We start from the raw sequence: 23,622 nt of genomic DNA on the forward strand, positions 1-23,622 counted from the left end.
TTGGTATTTTCCTCTTGTTTGTTTAAATCACTAAGAAAGATCCCAGGGTGATATTTTCTTTTCTTTCCTAAATATCATGAAACAAGGGAAAGAAGTTGTAACACCTATATTTTTTGTTTCTCTCTCTCTCTCTCTCTCTCTCTCCCCCCCCCCCCCATCCCCTGGCCAGGTAATGCTCAAGAACTTGCCAACATTCTGAAGTACCACATTGGAGATGAAATACTGGTTAGTGGAGCAGTTGGTGCTGTTGTAAGAATAAAGTCCATGCAGGGTGATAAACTGGAAGTCAGCTGTGTAAGTTCAACTTCCCCTGCCTTTTTTTATTTTAAAAAAAATCCTCTTGTTTTTTTTCAAGCTCAGCCACTCTATTCTAACATACTCTTAAGAACAGCTTAAAAGTTGTTCCCTCCACTACAAAGGGGACCACAAGGGCCTAGCATATTGAACATTGCCATATGGAGCTTAAGGAAGTTTTACACATGTGAAACTCTAGTGTTAGGAAAAATCTGTTTTCTGTCCCACATGGCCAGTTTGAGAAATTGCTGACTTGTTTATCTACAAATACCTTGCATTTATGAAAAATGGTCAGCCTTCATTTGATTGTTGTATGTCTCATTTCTGTACTTGTATACTCTCTTGCTGTTATTATTATTCTTGGCCTGCATTTTCGTAAGAAATAGTTGTAAATACACAGAGAGATTCCTCATATTAACTAGTTAACAATATTCAGGGAAAACTGTTCCTCCCTGAGATTCTCTTGTAGGGGGCTGGGAGGGAAAGAAACGATTAGAAGCGAGCCTCAAATTTACATACTCCTCCTCTTCTCACCGTGGGAGAAAGATGGGTTTTCTCTCACAAAGTCAGGGGGATCTCATGTTCAAATCCTTTATCCCTAATTCATTCAGTCACTACTCCTGGAAGTGAAGGGAAGATATGTCAAGGTTTGTCCTGCAAATATATATATATATTTTTTGTAGAGACCAGCAGGGAGGTCAAGGCTCACTCTTTCAGCTCTCTCTTCAGTAGTATCAAAGGGGGAACGTACAATCTAAGTAGGTGCTGGCTTGTCACGGAAAGCTTAGGAAAAAAACTAGACAAGAAAGTTCGTCTCTCTCTTAAACAAGCACACCAGCAACATGAGACTCCAGACTCCACCTGGACACAACTTAGTCCTTTGCCAGTTATGACTAAACTATATTATTATTATTATTATTATTATGGTTTATTTCTATGCCACCTTTTGGCTAAAAGGCCCTCAAAACTAAACACAAATGGCAGTATCCATAGGGGGAGGGAGGCTGGTTGAGAAAGTCCAGTTGTGGATGGTTAGCAAGTACCAACAAAGCACAAACACATCCCTTGCCTGGACACTTGTACAATTACACAAATAATAATATGATCTGGCCTTACTAACTTTCTTTTTACTTGTCATAAACACTTATGCTATTGTTGTTGTTGTTATTATTAGTAGTAGTGGTAGTAGTAATCGTCACTTTTCTTCATAAAAATGAACCCAAAGCGACATAGAATAAAAAGATTAAAACCTATATAAACTAACACAACTAAAAAGTTAAAAAACACAATACATGGATAAGGGAGTAGACCAGCCCACCCCCTAAAAGAGGCTACAATGTCAGAAACCCTCCAAAACTTAAGAGCTGAATGCCTGGAAGAAGAGGGATGTTTTCGCCGGGTGCCTAAAAATAGGTAATGATGGCTCCAGGTGTGCCTCCATGGGGAGAACATTCTATGAGCAGGGGGCCACCACTGAGAAGGCCTCTTCTTGTGTCACCACCCTCCACACTTCCGTCAAAGGGGGCACACAAAGAAGGGCTTCAGATGCTGAAAGCAGGGTCCAGGTTGGTTCATATGGGAAGAGGAGGTCCTTGAGGTACTGGGGTCATGAGCTGTATAAACGTATGCAATACTGTTAACAGTCATGACATGAGCACCTTCATATTGCACTTCTCTTGACATCTAAAGTATGGTAGTTTAAGTCATGGGTGCAGCAGATCCATTCCTTGATTAGGACAGTATTTCAGAATGCCCTGGGTAAAGCACAGCCTAGTCCACTTCAGGGCTTATGGTGGGCTGGCACAGCAAGGGGGAGTTTGCAGGAAAAACAGGAGTCTGCTTCTGTCTGTATGCAAGGAAGGAACCATAAAAAGTAAGCTTACATTTAAATTAGTCTGCATCTAGACTACTCTTACTTGTAAGAATCCCAGGCCTCTGAATACAACAGTTTGCTCAAGGCATTTTGCTCAAGGCATCCTAATTGAGTTTGTTAAAAAAAACACAACTGCTTACTTGAGCATCGCAGCTTTTAATGTCATATGTTACTGGATCATTGGAGAAGACTTTTTAAAATCTTCTGTGTATTTTTTTCTTTTAGCATTTATCTGCCAAGCATTTGTTTCTGATGACTTATCTCTGCCTTCTTCCCCTCAGAAAAACAATGTCATAAACATCAACAAGGAACCTGTTGCTGAGGCTGATATTATGGCCACTAATGGTGTGATTTATGCTGTGAATTCTGTTTTACAGCCACCAGGTATGTCAAGTTAGGTTCAGGCATGAAAAAGATGCCTTGTCTCCCCCCAACCCTAGGTTTGCTTCTCTTTCCTAAGTAGTTATGGGCGCATTATTATTGCGGAACTGCAGTGAAATGCCTGTGTATAAAAGGAAGCTCATTTCCTGTGCAGCAGGAAACAAGCGAGTGATTTTCATCTTCCTGAGAAACATTATATCTTCAATCTCCAAATGCCTCATTCACATCAATAGAGCACACGTGCAACTTTACAAAAACAATATGTGGCATAGACGTTCTTGGAAACATTGGGAGGAAAAAAAGGAAAGTGATTTTGCAATACTGTGAATCATCATTTCCTCTGACAATATTTTTTTATTCTTGCAAGCAAGTCCAGCACACAAGCTTTTTTTGGGGGGGGGGGATCCCAAGCAGGCTGCCCTTGATGCCCAGCTTAATGGGCTCCCTGGCTAAACTGTGAACAAATAGGATGCCTTCCTGGCTACCAGTCCACCCATGGTGATGACAGTGGTGCTGACCAGAGTTCCAGGCCATATTAATTTATATGACGGTGCCGAAGAATTCCGGAGCGCAGTTAGTATCTCTACCAAGCCACCCTCCCAGTTCCCTTCCTTCAAGCACTCTGCTTGCTCACTTGTCAGCAGTGACTTGACAGTGCTCAAACTTGACAGCCCCACCATCTTAAATGATGCTGGCCTTGTCCCAATGCATGTGTGTGGGAGCCCAGGGTAGCAAAAGTAAGATCACAGAGTGATCTTTGACTTTGGACATACAGCCCAAATCAGCACTGCCCCCATCAGTCCCCACCAGCTTCAGCCATGAGTAAGCAAGCAGCCAAGCGACTACAGCAGGGACAGTGAGCAGTGGCAGAGGTGGTGACTGTGGGCCCTGTGGTGGCCTCTAGACCTTGACATTTGCCCAAGTATGCTAGTGCCAGCCCGATTTGTGCAGAGATATTTTGTAGCTTGGCATTTGGTGAAGTCCAGAGACTTGTGTACAGGTGTGCACCAGACTCCATATAGAATAGAACTAACCAAGAATCCATCAGAGTCTAAGATATATAACTGGAATTCCTGCATGTGCACCAGAAGTGTGCATGTAAGGTAAAATAGACAACTCAAGCATAAATCGTTTGGAAATTTCGATCCAAGGCTGGAAGACCCAGTTCATACATGAAGCAGTCATGTGGGCTCCACAAACACTTTGGTTGGAGTGGGGCTGAAGCCACATTGTCCCTCCAAGAGTTTTGCCCATGCAGCTGCACTATGGGTGGTCATGAAGGCTGTAATACTTAGTCCAGGGCATCAAACTCAAATGGGCTGGGTGGCCAAATGCTCAGTACAACAGATGCCCAGTGCCTACACCCTTAATTATGTACCAAAAAGTCTTGATGGGGGTGAATGGGAGCATGGAATAACAGGTCCAGTGATTAGCTCATCTTGTAATCCAATTGCAATATCTTGACTTTCCTGTACAGTAGGGCTCCGCTTCTCGGTGTTCTGCTTTTTGGCATTCCGCTAATACGGCACCAGCAGGGCAATCAGATGGAGTGGGGACTGGAGCTTTCCACGCCCCAGCTGATCGTGCCGGAGGAGGGGAAGATCAGCTGTAGCTCACTACAGCTGATCTTCTCCTCCTCAGGGGGGATCAGACTCCAGTGCTCCAGCTGATCACACTGGAGGAGGGAAAGATCAGCTGTAGCACACTACATCTGATCTCGTCTTCTTGCGCGATCAGACCCCTGTGCTCCAGCTGATTGTGCCGGAGGAGGGGAAGATCAGCTGTAGCGCACTACAGCTGATCTTCTCCTCCGGCGCGTTCAGCGAGTTAGGTTCCAGACCCCCGCGCTACAGCTTTTTGGCGTTTTTCACTTTTTGGCGGGTGTCTGGAACCTAACCTGCCATATGAGTGGGGCCCTACTGTATATGGCAGCTGAATATTTCTCTTAAAGAAGTATCTGGGACAGTATGTGGAGTTTTCTGGGTTTGCACATACAACTGTAATGTTTGATAGTATGGGCAGAATGACAGTCTGTAGCATTGCTGTAGGGTTGTTGCTCTGTACTGCATTTATTTCACTTCATATATTTGTATCCTATCTCTTCTCTATGTTTAGGATAGCTCAAAAAACAAAACAGCAACCCCAAATTACAAACAACCCCATTACAACTTAACAATTCATATTGGTCTGCTAAATTAATGGAAGCAGAAAACATCCACAGGTGTACCTAAATATTGTTTGAATTGTGTCCTTTAGCTTCTAAGCCTAATGAAAGAAGTGATGAGCCTGCAGATCCTGCACTGGAAATCTTCAGGCATGCCTCTGCCTTATCCAAGGTAAACATAATGCTCAACCAGCATGTAGGGACATTTCTAACATTGCATTGCTCCCCTTATTTGAACATGGAATCCAGTAAAGATTCTATCACTGGACCCTGCATTCAAATTAAATGTTATTGTTCGTCTGTTTGTTACATTTTTAAACAGCCCTCATCAATTAAGATCCTGGAGTGGTTTACAAAATATCTAGCTGAAACAATAAATTACATTATTGAAACTATTAAACCCCTAATCATTACTTTAAAAATAATATTCAAGCCCATCAAATCAACAGAGGAGCAGGCACTGTTACAACCCACCTTGAACACATTAGTCTCCTCTTTTAGAGGCTAGGGTAAAGAGATGTGTCTTAAGATGCTGTCATAAACTGAGTAATAAAGGTGACAATTTCACCTCTAGGAGGGAGTTCGGCAAATGTGGTGTCTCCCCAGTCAGTTATATTCATGCACTGTGAAGAGGGGCAGGGGGAGAGCCCATGTGAGGTCAGGACTTGACCCACACTTTACCTTACCACACACAGAGGGCTGAAGCCAGGAGGGATGGTCTGAACAGATCCAAAACGTGTTTGCTTGGAAGCATCTCCCACTGTTTACAATGAAATTTGCCTGCCTTCAGTCCCCACCTAAAATCATGATCTTAAATATGTAAGTGAACTGTACAGAACCAATGGAACTGGAATCCATGGATGTGACTCTAGATGTGAAATATTTTGTATAAATTCCCAGTAATCAATCTAGGCCACTTATTTTAATGGCCTCCAAAATAATGGCTGTGATGCAAAGGGCCTCCCCCATGCATAATCTACTTTCCCAATTTTCTTTCCATTTTACCAGAGCCTGATAGACTAAGTACAGCCCTCTGCCACCTCTTCCTGGATGATTCCCTGACTATCAGAGTAACTTTTTCAAGTTGTTCAGGGGACACAGTACAAAGGGCCCTGCAGGGCACACAGACAATCTCCTGGCACGGGCTTCCTTTGGATCCCAGCCTATAATAGCCCATTGATTTTTTTCCACAACATCCTTCCACTCTAATATGGGCAAAAACCAAGTTTCCCAAGGGAAGTGCATAAGGGAATCTCTTATTTTTTTAGGTTTTCAATCATACATCAGTTTGCTATATAAATCATATGGGTATTCTTGATTTCCTTTATCTGTACAAATCTAAACATTCCCTTTCCCTCCCTTTGCAGATTTCCCATAGGAATGTTCGGTTAGGTAAGTAATTTTTACATGTCCTCTGTGGTATGATAGCTGTCAAAATGACTTTGTGGTTAGCTCCAATGTCTCACCTGAGCAACTGTGTGGATCTCTCAGATCATGGGGATATTTAACCGGATCATGAGGATACCAATGCCATACCTCCATCAGGGCTGCTCATGGTGGTATGGGAAGTACCCATAAAATCCAGGCATCTTCACTTGACGTCTTACAAGTGTATTGTGGGTGCTGACCAAGGGAAGCATTTTCCAGCAACACTGTATATACAGCTTGAATTTGCCTGTTGCCATACCCTCCTGAGTATCAGTGTCGTCCACTCCTTCCTTAGCAAGGCATTCTTCTGTTTCTTGTAGGGTTTTCAAAGGTAGTAACTAGGGCTGAGGTGAATTATCAACAAATGTTTGGGATAAAAAGGAATGTGAAATTTGTTTCCCACTTAAAACTCAAATGCACCTTGTAAGTGGGAGGCAGGTATTCCCAGCCATAGTGTCCCAACCCCCTGCTCCTTCTCATAGGAAACGGCTTTTTACTGAGACCATCTAGGTCAGTATTGTCCACACTGACTGGCAGAGGCTCTCCAAGGTTTCCAACAGGAGATGTTGGGGATTGACTCTGGGACCTTCTGCATGCAAAGCAAATGCTCTACCACTAAGCTACGTGTTTCCTCTCTTCTGGCACTGCCCTGTATTGGTTTCATTTCCTGATCTGAAGTGCTGGAAGATAGGCAATGCCGCCTGGTTTCCTAGGCAATGGGGGGGACATGCTTCCTTTCCCTTGCACAACGAGCAAGCAGTTCACCATCCCTCTCCTTGAAGCATTCCTTCTTATCCTGTGAAGAAGGCTATGAAGCCAGGAGCGTCATTCTGGATTCCTAATAACAAACCAGCTCTGAAAACATTGCTGAGCCGGCAGATAAACACATAGGACTAAATAGTGCCATCAGCATCACTAACTGGCTAAGAAATCTGTGCCAGAATAACAGCACACATTAGTGCTATTGCCTTAGCTAGGACTTCTTCCACCATATGCAGCTCAGTGGCTTCATGCAACAGCTCGATGCAGTTAGAACACACAAGAAACAAGATTCAGGGTTTCTTACTTGTATGCCAGCCTAAAGGCATTCTGGACACTATGGAGCCAGCTGCCTCAATGCTAGTTGCCTAAAGTATTATAGTAAATGGCTCTTAACAGTTTTTAGTTGATGGGCATAACTGAACAGGGCACCCAGAATACTGTTGCCGGTGGAGCAGCATAAATCACTCTGTATGACAGGATCATTGTGTTCACAGAGCTGTTATTGTATTGGACTTCATAGCACACTGTATATATGCAAATACTCCATTAAGTGCAGTATCTGTGCTGTTGTGCACTATAAACAAAATTAAGCAACACAGGGCCTTTTAATTGTATGAAGACCACCAAATCTTTAAACTCTCTTCCTTTCTCTCAAGAACAAGTGGCAAGTAGGTAGACACAATATGGAAAAGGGGAGAAACCTGGGGGCATTGTGTTATTTACCACTGATTTAAGGAACCCAGATGTGGTTCATTCATACTTTGTTGTCATTTCTAACTCGGCAAATGTTGCTGAGGCAAGATGAAGAAAACAGCTGAGTTCTTGGGTCATGATTACATTGCACTGGCATGAATATCAGAGCTAACATCCAAATGGCAAGTCTGGAGATAGAAATAAAACACATTGTCCAGGTTTCAAAATATTTATTTTTCAAAGTTTATGGAAGATGTTGTTTTCTGCTTAGTGTTTCATCTTCTCCAACCCTCCCACTCAACATCTACTTCATTTATCATTGTATCTTTCATCTATTTTTATTATGCTTCTTCAGCCCTGCAAACCCAATGTTTAGTTAAAAGCAAGGCAAAACTAAATTCTCAGAAAAAAATTAATAGCTAAAAATAATCAACACATGGCATTTGCTACTGTAACAAAAAGAACAGCATTGTGGGGGGTGAGGATGGAGTCAAATACCATGCCTCTGAGATGATCACTGATATCCATTGTTTATTGGTCCATTGCCCTGGCATTCAGCTGCATGATGCTCCCTGTCAGGGATCTCTCTCTCTCTTCTGTCTGCCTGGGTTTAAGACTAAGTCAGATCTACAGATGCAACAGAAGGAGGTGGTAGAATCCTGGGATGGCAGAGTGGCCTATGCCATTTCAAGACGGTGGATACCATTTCTGAACACTTCCTTGCATTAAACAGTGTGACCCCTTACCTGCAAGTGGGAGTGTTCAATCTCAGGATGTTACTCACTAATTCCCACCTAAATATGCTGTGGGTGAACTTAATAAATTGATCAGTAGACATCTAGAAGTCTCAGTGCAGTTCGGTAGGGACTGCCCCTATAGTCAAGGGGATAGTATGCCCTACTGTCAATACCATAATATTGGAGCATCGCTTCCCTCAAAATTGTCGTGTGCATGTCAGAGCACTGTGGAGCTTTAGTGTATGCCCATAGGCATCCAATTACATTTAATGAAGCTCAGTGAATCTGGTGGAATTAAGTATGTTGGAATGAGTGCATGATTGCAGAAGATATTCAAAACACTGTAGGCACATTCTAAAGCTTCTTTCAAGCAATTAAGTTTTCATTTATCTGTGAGCAGCTTTAGAGAGGAACAGAATGAGATAGAGGTAGTAAATCATTTACTGGTTTTAATTCAAGAATAACTGTCTGTAGCTTTTTGATACATACAGGGATTATTAATACAGTCGTGCTCATGGCAGTGTCTTTTCTCTCTTCTTTCAGCTCCTGCGTATTCCAGATTGTTAGCCAGGATCAAACAGTAAAGTGACAGCCATTCTATATGTAAAGCACATCCAAGGATTCAGCTAGCTTTTGCCATTGGGTTGTTGAACAGAAGGACTCTTGTTTCCTGCACAAAAACCACGCTACCACTATTAAGGTTATGTTTTTCCAACTGAAATGAAGGAGAGAAAATAAAAGCCATATATATTTAAATCATTGTTTGATAAGACTAATTTTGTTCCAATTGGTAGCTGATAATTTGGGGAGACTCAGGTATGATTGTCTACTAGAAAATGATTTAGGCCCAACCTCCAGATGTGCAAGAGTTAAGAATGACTGTGATTGAAAGACACACTTAAATCTGTCCCTCTCAGGTTAGTTCTTACTAAAAATGTTTTAAGGTTTGCATGTGCTGTCAGGAATTGAACATACTCCTATTAAATATTTGAGGCTTTCGCCTTAGAAAAGGGAGTTATTGAGTATTCTAGCCTGAATTAGACTCAGGTTGGCTTCCAGTTCCTGCTACATTCTGTCTACATGGCTTTGAGTGCCGACATTTAGACTGACCCTCCACTTTTGCACACATTCACTTCTGAAACAAATTGATGAAGCTCATTGGTCTAAATCATATTCTTTGTCCTTGAGGACCAGTGGGATTACTGGTCAATTTTCTACAAGGTGCTAACAGTTGTATTTTTCTATTTCACAGAGTTTTATCATTAAATATTTTAGAGGAGATTCACAGAACCATTTAGTATTCATTTCTCTACGTACAGGGACTGAATAATTAGCTCATACTTGTGGGTCAGGAACCATCTTTAAACCTTATGCTCTTTTTTTTAATCCTAGTAAAAAAGCTTCCCTTCAGAGTAATCGTCCAGCTTTGTGACTCTTTCATGTTTTCTGGTTTGAGGCTTTAAAAAGCCTCACTTTAGAATAATCATCCAACTTTTTGACTCTTTCATGCTTTCTGGTTTGAGGCTTGCAAGCCCCCAGCTAAAACATTCTGATTTGGGGTTAATTAGAGCTTTCAACTACATTTTGAAAATGAAAACCAGGCAACAAGTTTCATAGCAATAACTTAAAATCCTACCTTTTTTCAAAACTCAGGCATAAATTTCCATATGCACATTTTAAGAGAACTAGATTTAAAAAGTACTGCTTGTGCTTTCAATTAAACAGTGGCTCTGCAGGTCATGATCCAGGGCGCTACACAAGTAGCCCCATACATGCAGTGTATTCACCCACACCTCAACAACAGCTCCTGACAGACAGCAAAACCCTTATGAAATTCACGAGATTTTTTTTAAAAGGGGTTTTGCAGTGTAATGTGGGACACTTGTAAAAAGCCACCTGTGTGTGGACAAGCTATCACACATGAGCTCTCTGAATTGTGGCCTATAATCTTAAAGACCTTGCTAGGCACTCTCTGAACAATGCAATTTGTGTACTTCAGCAAGAACATGTGGTTTTTATTTTCTTCCCTCCTGTGCTTTGAAAATGTTCCATGCAATTCTGCATCTTAACTTCTTCTTTTAAAGCGCCTCATTGTTGATATTAGGGAATTTGCATGATATAAGCTATGGTGTGATCAGTGCTGTCAATTAGCTTTTGTTTACACATATGGTTCTAACTTTAATATCTTTTGTTCTTCCTGAATCTGAAAATACACCCTCTCTGTAATGTGGTCATAGAGCAATCCCTCATCAAAACTTCCAAATAAACAATTCGTTTGTAATAAAACCTGGGTTTTCTTTTCAATATTTAAATACATTGTGTAAGCAATATTACAAATGACTTCAATGTGTTTGTTTAGCGACACACTTTTACCTTAGATAGCTTCAAACAACCCCCACAAATAGAGAGAGAATATTGTAAAGTCTTTATCAAGAACTTATACATCGAGACACTTTTTGTTTCAGCCAATTCTATTGCCATTACCTCAGAGTTTTACCTCATGCTATCCTGGCAGTGAGGCAGCTACAAGGGTAACATTGCTTCCTGAGCCATCAGGGCACCATGAGAAGCCTTGAACATGTAGAAGGAATCCACACAGCACCCCTCCCTATTCCAGTGTTAACCCAGGTTTTTGAAGGCACTTCTTTCATAGTTTGGGGCTTCTCACACTTTCACAGCAGCACAAGAAGAAAAGACAAGTGACTGCTGCGGCTCCTGACCAGGTCCAAGTAGTCAAAACAACTGTGTGTGGCCAAATAATGGCTGCCCAATAACAAATGGGGGCTAATAAGTCACTATCTGAAGTGGTCCAGTTCTCTTATAGGACACTATCAGCTCAGTTTGCACAGGGCAACTTTCTTGTTTGACATGATCTCCATGTGAAAATGACATGCACTTCCCATCTTAGAGAGAAGATTGGGAAAGCAGCTTTCTCTGATGTGTCGAGTTTTGACAAAAAGTGGTCATTGTCAAATGTGGGCAATTTCGTGCAAGCAAATTCCCACATGAAAATCAGGATGACGCAGCAGCTTGGCAATAGAACTGGCTGAAATAAAAGGTTTCAAGCTGTGAAAGCTCTGCATAAACACTTTACAATATTCTAATTTTGGGATGTGTTCATGAGATAGCTTTAAGCCACCCTTTACCAACCTAGTGATCTCCAGTTGTTTGGGACGACGATGGGAGTGTAGTCCAAAATAGCTGGAGGGTACCAAGGTGGCAAAGACTGCATAAAAGCAATTATCAGGCAGTCTGTGAACATGAAACAAAATTGAACAGCATTTTGTTCCCAGTGATTAGTTATTTGTGTATCAAATTATTCTGTTCATTGCATAGGTGCCACATTCATAAGAACATAATATGGTAATGGCATCAGTGAGTGTGCGATGTCATTCTTACCATTTAGAGCCCTTTTGCCAGATACCCCAGCAAATGCCTACCTCTCGAAATAACACTTAGAGGCAAAGGACTTTTTGTGCATTAGTAATCCTTGCAACAACCTTACAAAGGAGGGCATTATTAATAATGCCCTTGCTACAGGTTGGAGTAAATCAAAGAGCTGTATTCAACATAGCACTAAGTCACAGTGCCATTAGCACAAGGAATTCTGCTTGCACAACAGGACTTCCTCCCCCTGCATGCACCCCGCACCATCCCCAAATCTGCTCCTCTAGAACAGATTTAGGGGGGATGCGGCAGGGGCATCAGTTGCATACCGCCAATAAACAGTAGGCTTATCTAGGATTACCCAGTCAGTTACAGCTCAGGCATAAGAGCCTGCTGGATCAGGCCAATGGCCCCTCTAGTCCAGCATCCCATTATCACAGTGGCCAACCAGATGCCTATGGGAAGCCCACAAGTAGGACCTGAGTGCAAGAACACTCCCCTCCTGCCATTTCCAGCTACTGGTATTCAGAAGCATACTGCAGCCATGGAGGGAGAGCATAGGAATCATAGCTAGTAGCCTTATCCTCCATTAATTTGTCTAATTCTCTTTTGAAACCATTGAAGTTGGTGGCCATCACTGCCTCCTGTGGGAGTGAATTTCAAAATTTAACTATGCACTGTGTGAAGAATTCTTTTGTCTGTCCTGAATCGTCCAACATTCAGCTTCACTGGATTTCCATGAGTTCTAGTGTTATCAGAGAGGGAGAAAAAAATCTGTTTCCACTTTCTCCATGCCATGCATAATTTTATAGACTTCTATCATGTCACCTCACTCGCTCACCTTTTCTGTAAATTAAAAAGCCCCAGATACTGTAACCTTTCCTCATTGGGGAATCGTTCCATCTCTTGCATAATTTGGGTTGCCCTTTTCTGAACCTTTTCTAATTCTACAAAAAAACAATTTGAGGTTAGGTGACTAGAGCCATACACAGTATTCCAAACGTGGCCACAACATATATTTGCATAACAGCATTATAATATCATTTATTTTCAGTTCTTTTCCTAATGATCCCTCTCATGGAATTTATCTTTTTTCACATCAGTCACACACTGATTTGATGCAAAAGTTTGATGCAGACTCTTCTATGCTCACAGCTTAACCTGTTACTCATCAATCATTAGGGTATAATATCATGCTTTGATTTGCATTCCTGCATTGAGCAGGGGGTTGGACTTGATGGCCTTATAGGTCCCTTCCAACTCTACTATTCTATGATTCTATGATCATCTCTAGATTTCCACATTTAATTAAGATGTTGGATTTCTCAGACATATATGTTTGTTCCTACACAGAATTGTAAGGCAATTTTGTTTTTTACAATCAGGATGGGGAACCTGTGGCCTTTCAGATGCTGTTAGACTCGAACACCCATCCCTGAACATTAGCTATGCTGGCTGGGGCTGACAGGATTTGTAGTCCAGCAACCTCTGAAGGGCCACAGGTTCCCCATCCCTGTTATATACATTCTAGCATGTATGAGAATCAGAAGCAAAGGAGAATGTCCAGATCTGAATCCTATATAGAGCCAAGCACTTCAAATCAGAGCCTGCAATAAATACACATTCCAAACTATGCCTCGTCATTTTTCATGCTAAATCCTGGGAATCCTCTCGTTTTCCATACCCAGTGAAACAATTTCCTATGGCATACTATTTGACTTAATATTACACATCCCTTTCAAGAAACTCCCATGCTATTTTTAAATTCAAGATACTTGCCTGTCCAAGCATTAACAGCAAGATCAAATGGTAATTCTAGAATAGCGGGGGGGGGGGGGGCTTTATGCTGAGATCCTCCTCTGTGGAATAAAAAGACCACCTTTATTTATTTATTTATTTATTTATTTATTTATTTGATTTGATTTGATTTATTAGTCGCTCATCTGGCTGGAAACCCAGCCACTCTGAGCGATGTACAAAATAAAGGCATATAAACATCAGACATAAAAGTATATAAACATCAAAAAAGAAGCAATAAAACTAAACAACATAGTAGAAGCTATCCCCCAACCCACACAGCCCAACCCAAAGATCAGAAAGTCCTCCTAAAGAAGCTCCCTTTTGAAGGCTGGAGGATGGGGCAAGGCAGGTGGAAACAGCCTCCCCTGATGGCAACAGAATTTCTCTCCCCTCATAGTCCTTCTCTTGAGGCAGCTCCCTTTTGAAGGCTGGAGAGTGGGGCAAGGCAGGTGGAAGCAGCCTCCCCTGATGGCAACAGAGTCTCTCTCCCCTCATAGTCCTTCTCTTGAGGCAGCTCCCTTTTGAAGGCTGGAGGGTGGGGCAAGGCAGGTGGAAGCAGCCTCCCCTGATGGCAACAGAGTCTCTCTCCCCTCATAGTCCTTCTCTTGAGGCAGCTCCCTTTTGAAGGCTGGAGAGTGGGGCAAGGCAGGTGGAAGCAGCCTCCCCTGATGGCAACAGAGTCTCTCTCCCCTCATAGTCCTTCTCCTGAGGCAGCTCCCTTTTGAAGGCTGGAGGGTGGGGCAAGGCAGGTGGAAGCAGCCTCCCCTGATGGCAACAGAGTCTCTCTCCCCTCATAGTCCTTCTCTTGAGGCAGCTCCCTTTTGAAGGCTGGAGAGTGGGGCAAGGCAGGTGGAAGCAGCCTCCCCTGATGGCAACAGAGTCTCTCTCCCCTCATAGTCCTTCTCTTGAGGCAGCTCCCTTTTGAAGGCTGGAGGGTGGGGCAAGGCAGGTGGAAGCAGCCTCCCCTGATGGCAACAGAGTCTCTCTCCCCTCATAGTCCTTCTCTTGAGGCAGCTCCCTTTTGAAGGCTGGAGAGTGGGGCAAGGCAGGTGGAAGCAGCCTCCCCTGATGGCAACAGAGTCTCTCTCCCCTCATAGTCCTTCTCCTGAGGCAGCTCCCTTTTGAAGGCTGGAGGGTGGGGCAAGGCAGGTGGAAGCAGCCTCCCCTGATGGCAACAGAGTCTCTCTCCCCTCATAGTCCTTCTCTTGAGGCAGCTCCCTTTTGAAGGCTGGAGGGTGGGGCAAGGCAGGTGGAAGCAGCCTCCCCTGATGGCAACAGAGTCTCTCTCCCCTCATAGTCCTTCTCCTGAGGCAGCTCCCTTTTGAAGGCTGGAGGGTGGGGCAAGGCAGGTGGAAGCAGCCTCCCCTGATGGCAACAGAATCTCTCTCCCCTCATAGTCCTTCTCTTGAGGCAGCTCCCTTTTGAAGGCTGGAGGGTGGGGCAAGGCAGGTGGAAACAGCCTCCCCTGATGGCAACAGAATTTCTCTCCCCTCATAGTCCTTCTCCTGAGGCAGCTCCCTTTTGGAGGCTGGAGGGTGGGGCAAGGTAGGTGGAAACAGCCTCCCCTGATGGCAACAGAATTTCTCTCCCCTCATAGTCCTTCTCCTGAGGCAGCTCCCTTTTGGAGACTGGAGGGTGGGGCAAGGTAGGTGGAAACAGCCTCCCCTGATGGCAACAGAATTTCTCTCCCCTCATAGTCCTTCTCCTGAGGCAGCTCCCTTTTGGAGGCTGGAGGGTGGGGCAAGGTAGGTGGAAACAGCCTCCCCTGATGGCAACAGAGTCTCTCTCCCCTCATAGTCCTTCTCTTGAGGCAGCTCCCTTTTGGAGACTGGAGGGTGGGGCAAGGTAGGTGGAAACAGCCTCCCCTGATGGCAACAGAATTTCTCTCCCCTCATAGTCCTTCTCCTGAGGCAGCTCCCTTTTGAAGGCTGGAGAGTGGGGCAAGGCAGGTGGAAGCAGCCTCCCCTGATGGCAACAGAGTCTCTCTCCCCTCATAGTCCTTCTCTTGAGGCAGCTCCCTTTTGAAGGCTGGAGGGTGGGGCAAGGTAGGTGGAAACAGCCTCCCCTGATGGCAACAGAATCTCTCTCCCCTCATAGTCCTTCTCCTGAGGCAGCTCCCTTTTGGAGGCTGGAGGGTGGGGCAAGGTAGGTGGAAACAGCCTCCCCTGATGGCAACAGAATTTCTCTCCCCTCATAGTCCTTCTCCTGAGGCAGCTCCCTTTTGGAGGCTGGAGGGTGGGGCAAGGCAGGTGGAAGCAGCCTCCCCTGATGGCAACAGAATCTCTCTCCCCTCATAGTCCTTCTCTTGAGGCAGCTCCCTTTTGAAGGCTGGAGGGTGGGGCAAGGCAGGTGGAAGCAGCCTCCCCTGATAGCAACAGAGTCTCTCTCCCCTCATAGTCCTTCTCTTGAGGCAGCTCCCTTTTGGAGGCTGGAGGGTGGGGCAAGGTAGGTGGAAACAGCCTCCCCTGATGGCAACAGAATCTCTCTCCCCTCATAGTCCTTCTCCTGAGGCAGCTCCCTTTTGGAGGCTGGAGGGTGGGGCAAGGTAGGTGGAAACAGCCTCCCCTGATGGCAACAGAGTCTCTCTCCCCTCATAGTCCTTCTCTTGAGGCAGCTCCCTTTTGAAGGCTGGAGGGTGGGGCAAGGTAGGTGGAAACAGCCTTCCCTGATGGCAACAGAATCTCTCTCCCCTCATAGTCCTTCTCCTGAGGCAGCTCCCTTTTGGAGGCTGGAGGGTGGGGCAAGGTAGGTGGAAACAGCCTCCCCTGATGGCAACAGAGTCTCTCTCCCCTCATAGTCCTTCTCTTGAGGCAGCTCCCTTTTGAAGGCTGGAGGGTGGGGCAAGGTAGGTGGAAACAGCCTCCCCTGATGGCAACAGAATTTCTCTCCCCTCATAGTCCTTCTCCTGAGGCAGCTCCCTTTTGGAGGCTGGAGGGTGGGGCAAGGCAGGTGGATGCAGCCTCCCCTGATGGCAACAGAGTCTCTCTCCTATACATGGGAGGAGGGGGGGACAGGGAATGTCAGAGAGAAGGCCAGACTGTTGTTTTTTTCTTTCAAACGGGAGTATTCAAATATAACTGACCTCACTTGAAGCTTGAGTGGTACCACTTAGTTCTGCCCGCTGTATAAACTGGCCTGATGTTTATGCAAAAGAAACTGAAACATTTCCTTCAAGGGAAAATTTCTAATGTTTAGAGCTACTTATTTTCCTCAGATCCCCAAGAATGAGGGTAAAAGCAGATGCAGTACTGTGATTTGAAACAAAAAGAAATGGTGCAATGAAGCACAGAGCTGTTAAGTGGTAGACCAATCCTGATTAACTGGATGCGAAAGAAAATGCTTCAGCAGCTTAAAACAAGAACTGAGCGCTTCCAAGGAAAAGCAAACAAACAGACCCAATTCTCACTGGAGAAATACACATTTAAGAAGATGGCCAGAATAGCATAGTTTGACAAAGAAGGCCGTTCTCCAAAAGCAGAATGGTCAAGGTCTGCCTTGTGCTGTGCTCTGCAGTAGTGGTGAATGGACACAGAATTCATCCAGACTTTGCCAGCAAAAAATGAATAGCACAGCAAAATCGAATTCCCATGTATTCTAGAGGCAAACAGGGAAATGAAAGAGGAACTGCTGAAAAGGAACCATTTTTCATATATTTCACAAGTCATAAATATTTATTCTACCATCAGCTTAGAAGAAAGCAACATTAAACTCTTTGTTAAATATCAGTTCCTATTTTGTTCTAAGCAAATCACAGATAAAGTAATCTTTATTCCTTTCAACAAACTAACAGGACAATCCCATGCATGTCTACTTACTTCTAAGTCTTTCAATACGACTTACTCCAAGATAAATACGTATAGGATTACAGCCTAACCTGTCAGGTGACAGGTCCATTCAGAACAATAATATCTGTGGCTCAATGGCTATTCTAACAAAAAATCCATAAAGAGGCCTGGCAGTTTTGTATCAGCAGCATCAGCTGTCTGATCCATGTCCATTTAGCACACTGGATTAACTTCCAGGCCCTACTGGCAGTACTTTTTAGTTCCCATTTTGTATCTGTGCTTAATGTGTTTCCCTACTCTGCGTGATAGTAGTAGCTATAACCATCTCTACTTTTTATTCATGTTGAATTTGTTACATAAAATTCATACCCGCTTAATAAGTTTAAAATGTCAAAGTACCTCTGGGTCAATACAGATGCCTTTTTACGATACGTTTTACACACATCCAAACCCTGATGCATGGGGATATTCTCCTTACCACTTGGCAGGATAATATTGTGGCCATACTCAGACACATTTCCAGCAACATGCAGGCGGATCCATTCTTTTCTGACTAGGTGATGATTGGATGGACAAGACTCATGTGATTCATTCTACCCATTGATACTTGCTGGAGTGCTTACAGTCTTTGTATGGTAGAAGAGCAGCCGCCAGTGGCGTCACTAGGGTTGGTGTCACCCGGTGCGGTAACTCCTTGGTGAGCCCCCAAATGTCCTGCTGAGCGTGCACACGCGTGCACAAGGCCAGCCACCCATGCCTCTGGGAGGGCGTGCGCCGGAGGGGCACCCAGCCAGAGAAGCAGGCCTGGGAATGCCAGCGTGCCTCCCTCGCCCCGCCGACGCTGCTCCCGGTCTCACCCGCCTGCCTGCCTGCCTCCGAGGAGGAGTTGGCAGTGAAATAAATGTATGATGTGAATGTGGTCACTGTAGTCACAGGGACTCTGAATTCTACAGGCATAGAAACAAGTAATAAATCAATTTTCACCTTTCTTTATGTGATGGACTCTACCAACACCCATTTTAAACCTTCAGATTAAACCAGGAGGAAGCTCCATTTGTTTAAAACATTGACCAACCCGGGGGGGGGATGTAATTTTCTCAGATCAAAACAGCTTCTGCTATTGTGTTCTCTTTGAGAGGATTCCAGAGATTTATTGAGGTTCATTCCCTGCCAAGTTCAGCACTACCTCAGGCTCCATGCCTGTGAAATACTTTGTTCTTGGCGCAGGCACCTCTGACTATAGTCCATCAGAAAAAGTTATCTGGAAACCTTTATGCTCTCAATATGAGCATAAAATTTTAATGATTGCTGAAGTGGGCTTCAGTAAAGCAATCTCCCCCTCCCCCAATAATTGCCCTGACAAGAGGCTAGATTTGTCCAAAGGCAATTGTGAGTCTTGGAACAGAAGGTACTGACTCCAGTCCTAACTACATTTAGACAGGACCGGTCTGAAGGTGTTAGAGTAGTTCCACAGAACCTAACTCTGAAACAGATGAAGAGGAGCCAGTCAAACAAGTAGCACCAGAGGCAGAGTTGCTGGATACCAACCCAGACCCCAACCTATTATTATTATTATAGACCCCAAACATCATGCTTAGCCCTGGGTCTCAGCCTTTTAGCCACTCAGCCAGAGAAAGTAATGCCTTAACCTGCACTCCTGCAGAACTAGCCTTCTCTGCACTAGCGATCACACACATATACACTCTAATACCTAACTATTGATGCAGGCAATGAATGTCACCACCACACCTCTCTCACTCTCTCTCTCTCCCAGTATGCTGTCTGGGAACTAACAGAGAGGAAGTGGAGTGCTAGGCTCCAGGCCAGAGGACTGTCACTTAAAAAACTTCCTCTTCTTGGGAAAGAGGCAGAGCCTGAGAAGATAAGAGGCTTCAGTTAAGCTCAGACCTCATTGAACAAATTGCTCAGTTCTCTGAAGCTCTGCAGCTCTGGGTGCCCTGCTAGATACCCTGTTGTGCCCCTGTGAGCTTCCACTTAAGGGCAGGACAGTGCAGGACAATAGGAATTTTTACACATGATGTGTAAAGTGGTTCTTGCTTCAATGGTCTCTGTAATGCATAGGTAAAATCTACATTGATCAGAACTTGTCTGAATGTGTCAGTGATCTTCAGCCTCATGTCTGATAAACTGAAATGCTATAGAGTTGTTGCACCAGGAAAGCTCAGTGGCCTTTATAAGTGGCTTAGCCTACAGGGTCTGAGCCAGGATGATTTGTCATAGGAAGAGCCTAACGACACAAAGTCTAAAGACCTTATGGGGCCTCCTGATTCCAGTACTAACCAAAGCACCTCCAATATTTCTGGAAAAGTGACTCCAGGCCCAACTTCAGCAGAGGCCCCAGAAAGATCCATGACTCACCTCCTTCAGCTCTCTTATCTGTGGAATCAGAGGGGGAGGTCAAACTACCTTCCAGGTCTAGAGCAATGGTGGCCCAGGCCCATTTCATCAGATGTGTGATGTTGCTGTTTTTATCTGCTATAAAGCTCCCAGATCATTTCTTTGTTCTTCTTGCCAAGAGAGTTTGCCAGGCTATTGCTCCACCAAGCCTCCTCCGGGCATTGGCACCAGATCAGTGAGGTTGTCCTTAGAAACGTTTGTTTTTACCACACTTAACTAACCCCTGTGTATAACTATTGGTCCTGACAACAATATCCAGGGGAGGCCACTTCTCTCCCTCTTCTCCTTTACAAACCCATCCATCCATCCATCCATCCATCCATCCAAATCCACTTTTTTAATGAGATATCAGGGACAGGGAAACTGTGGTCCTTCAGAGGCTGTTGTAGTCCAGCTCCCATCAGACCCAGCCAGCAAGTCATCTGGAGGGCCACAGGTTCCTCTCCGTGATCTAGATGCTCATGAGAACTGGGAATCATTCTAAGGATTCCTCATTCAGGAGGTGCTAGGGGTGCTGCTCATAACATATTTGGTATGATTTAAATTGTCAGCATGGAAACAATCATATTTCAAAGATTTAAATTTTTTTAAAGTTCTGACAACTAAATATTTCAAATCTGGAAGATTAATTTTTTAATCACCAGCATTTGGATCAGCAACTAGAGATGGGGAAATATGTCAATTTCAGGTTTTTTCACTTTCTCATTTTTCCATCAGTTACCCACATTTCCATATCAGTTTGATTTTTTTTAAAAAAAATCCTAATGAAAATTCATAAGTATTTGAGAGTGAATTTCTCAGAATATGCACATTTTATGGTACTTTTGCTTAAACTTTTTCCATCAATTTTTGCAAAGTAATTTCTCCTAATATAATGCATTTTTCTGTGTTACTTTCAGTAAGATAATGCCTTTTTATATACACTTTAGCATCATATACGCATTTTTGTACACATTACTTTGGCTGGAAAACTGCATTGCAAAATTCAGAGCAGGGCAAATTTTGAAGGATAGCTGTGTTTGGATTTGAATATTGTTTCAGAAAATGCAATTAGATATGTTTACCTTTAAATGCAAACAGAATTGAATTGCTCCTCCATCCCTAACAGCACCATTGTGTGCCCACTGATATATCTGATGTATGTGTTTTCAGATGTGATTCCCACTCAGTGAATCAGGATCCACTGGTGGGTCATCAGTTATCAGAATGTTGTTAGCAGAGTTAAGCACAAGGGGATGAAGCCAAGGAGATATATGTAGCTCCTCTGGGCCACCAAATGGGAATGATGAAAGGGCTACCAAAAAGTACAGTTTCTAATAATGTGTTTTCTTAGTAAACACATCTTGAAACAACTATCTTTTAAAACATCATTGAATGAACTCTTTTTATTACAGATGATCTCCTTCCTTAAACTTTTCATTGCTTTTCTGCAAATGAATTTAAATATAAGGCGGAAACTAGCACAGTGCTCTATTCGAAGAGAAATTCCATACATAGTGCTTCAGTTGTAAGGTGTACATTTTCTCAGCCATGTGGGAAAAGTAGAGTATTGTTTTCCTAGTTTACAAAGGGAGCTTGGAGTTGATTTGACCCATGGGCTGTTGTTTGGGTGGTCGGCTGAAGAAAACTTCTTGCACCTCTAGCAGATGCACTATTGACATGTACGTGCATCTCATTAGGAGCTTTCTCAGCACTTTGTTGCTAAACGTGTAACAGTGGGAGCATTCATTTGCATTGAAAGGCCACCCAGGGTAATATAGTCAGCAGCAGGAAAAAGAAAAGGAAGGGCCATGATAGAGGCACAGCTTCTGAGTTCTTTCAACCAACAATGTGAAAGGCAAAGGTGAAACCACCCACGTGCTTTTGCTGAAAGACATTCTCTCTCTATCTCACTCACACACACACACACACGTGTAAATGTTATATATTTATAATTATGTAAGAGTTATAAATGACCAATCATATCATTGCAGAAATTGTGTGTACCTTATAGGTTGATCAGTAAAGTGGAGGTGGGGTTGTGAAGATGGGAGATGGCTAAGGAGCTGATCCTACAGTGTAGCATGTCAAGTAACGTGAACAATGTGTGCTTGTGGGGTTTAGCCATAATAGAGTTGTCAGCTTTGCTGTTCCATTTTTTCCAATGGGAACAGGAAAATGGCTTGCAGGAGAAATTCCTAAACAGAAAACAAGTATGAAGTTACTTCTGTCACTTTCAGGTGAAAGGGAAGATATAAAGATGAACATGAATAGCAGACATTAGTTTGCATTACTGTAGTTGTATATAATTTTGTAAGAAGTTGCATGATCAACTGGTGGGCAGAAGATAGATCTCTGGAGGATTTGCAGTAGATCAGGATGGATTTCTGACTATAAATAGTTTAACAATAGCAGCAACAAAGTGACTACCCACTGCCCTAAATTATACTGTAGAGATGAAGGGATAACCAAGAATGGATTTTTGTGTGGAGGGACTGTGAGTTCTGTTCAGTTCTGGTATTCAAAACAAATCCCTGAGCTCAGAATTATTTAATTCTAGCTGAATATATTTTTCACTAAGTGCTGGTTGGTATATCTCAGGGTTCTAGTAAAAGCAAACTGGAAGTCCACCCGCCCTTGGTGTAAAGAATCCAGAGTCCAAACTACACAGGGCTAGTTAAAGCTGTCCGTGCAGTTAATGTGCACATTTCCACCCCTGCTGTGTTACTGATGAAAATAACTGGCCTGAAGCTGCTATTTACATCAGGAGGAAATCTCCCATTGGCATTATTCAACGTCACACTTAGTTTGTCACAGCAGGAGCACTGTGAAATAAAGTCCGAGGTTTTCTGTAAAATCTGATTGATCATATACTTTGCATACCTTTCATACATTTTCATAACAAGGGGTCACTCCCGGGATCATCTTGCTTAGAGTTGCTGATCTCAGTGGCTAGACACATCTGTACACATCACAGCTACAATCCTAATTTCATTCAGACTGAGATTATGCATTCATCAGAGCTGGAAAGCTTTTCCTGGATTGCATGATTTCAGGCTGCAAGTGATAGTGGTAGTGGTAACTGAGCCCATGTGAATGTTTCTCCATGGGGGGGGAATACAAAAGCCCACCTTCCTGCAAGTAGAAAATCAGCATATCAAAGAGAGGGGTTCAGCTTGTTGCCCTGCTGTTTTTCTATATGCAGAGAGCTTGTGTGTGTGTGTGTGTTCTAGATGTCCACAGCATGTAGTCCAGAAAAAGAGTTAGTGCTTCATTAATGTATAACCTGGAACTGTTCTGAAGTAATTAGTATGAAGGCACACAAGGCAGCCACATTTCTAGGTGGGCCTTTTTGGGGAGTGGGGGATGTCATGTCCTCGTGCCCTCAAGAGCCACGGGGTGCATGCTTCAGACCCAATTCCCCCACCTTGGGCAATTGATCTGGAACCCAATCCCCAATTTCCACTTGCCAAGGCTGTGCAAACCAATACCAACCCTGCAAGGTAGAAGATAGGCTGCCACCACCCCTTCACTGGTTCAACTCTGAGCTAAGGGAACTCAGAGCCCAGAATAGGTAAACCAAGGTTCAAAAAGACAAGAGCCAAACAAACACTCCTTGTCCAGAAACCTCTGGTAAAACCAAAATACACTCCCTCCTTTTGGTAGTTTGTGGTCAGTGGTCAAGGTGCTGGATTCAGAACCAACTTAGTCTCACTCAATGAATACACAAGGTTAATAAGAAGTAGCTTTATTAAAAATATAAGTGCACATTTAAAATATAGCAGCAAAACAATTCCTCAAAACCACACCCAACCAGGGGTTTAGGTATAACACAAGAGAGTTCAACACACAACAGAAAATAATAAACTAACTAGCCTGTTCTACTTACTGAAGAGGTAGTTGTTGGTAAATCTCATCTCT

At 43.6% G+C, this 23,622-nt stretch overlaps 1 protein-coding gene across 1 annotated transcript in view; it reads left to right on the plus strand.

The window, feature by feature from the left end:
- Window positions 1-10,618, plus strand: part of TGFBI (transforming growth factor beta induced) — a 64,785-nt gene extending 54,167 nt beyond the window's left edge. The window contains exons 13-17 of the mRNA XM_061617184.1: window positions 170-294; window positions 2,449-2,551; window positions 4,805-4,884; window positions 6,080-6,104; window positions 8,876-10,618. Of these exons, the coding sequence (XP_061473168.1) occupies window positions 170-294; window positions 2,449-2,551; window positions 4,805-4,884; window positions 6,080-6,104; window positions 8,876-8,916 (374 nt within the window). The 3' untranslated portion in view covers window positions 8,917-10,618. The remainder of the gene's footprint in view (window positions 1-169; window positions 295-2,448; window positions 2,552-4,804; window positions 4,885-6,079; window positions 6,105-8,875) is intronic.
- The last annotated feature ends 13,004 nt before the right edge of the window (window positions 10,619-23,622 follow it).

The sequence above is a fragment of the Rhineura floridana genome, chromosome 3 (genome assembly GCF_030035675.1).
Source record: "Rhineura floridana isolate rRhiFlo1 chromosome 3, rRhiFlo1.hap2, whole genome shotgun sequence".
Classification (NCBI taxonomy): domain Eukaryota; kingdom Metazoa; phylum Chordata; class Lepidosauria; order Squamata; family Rhineuridae; genus Rhineura; species Rhineura floridana.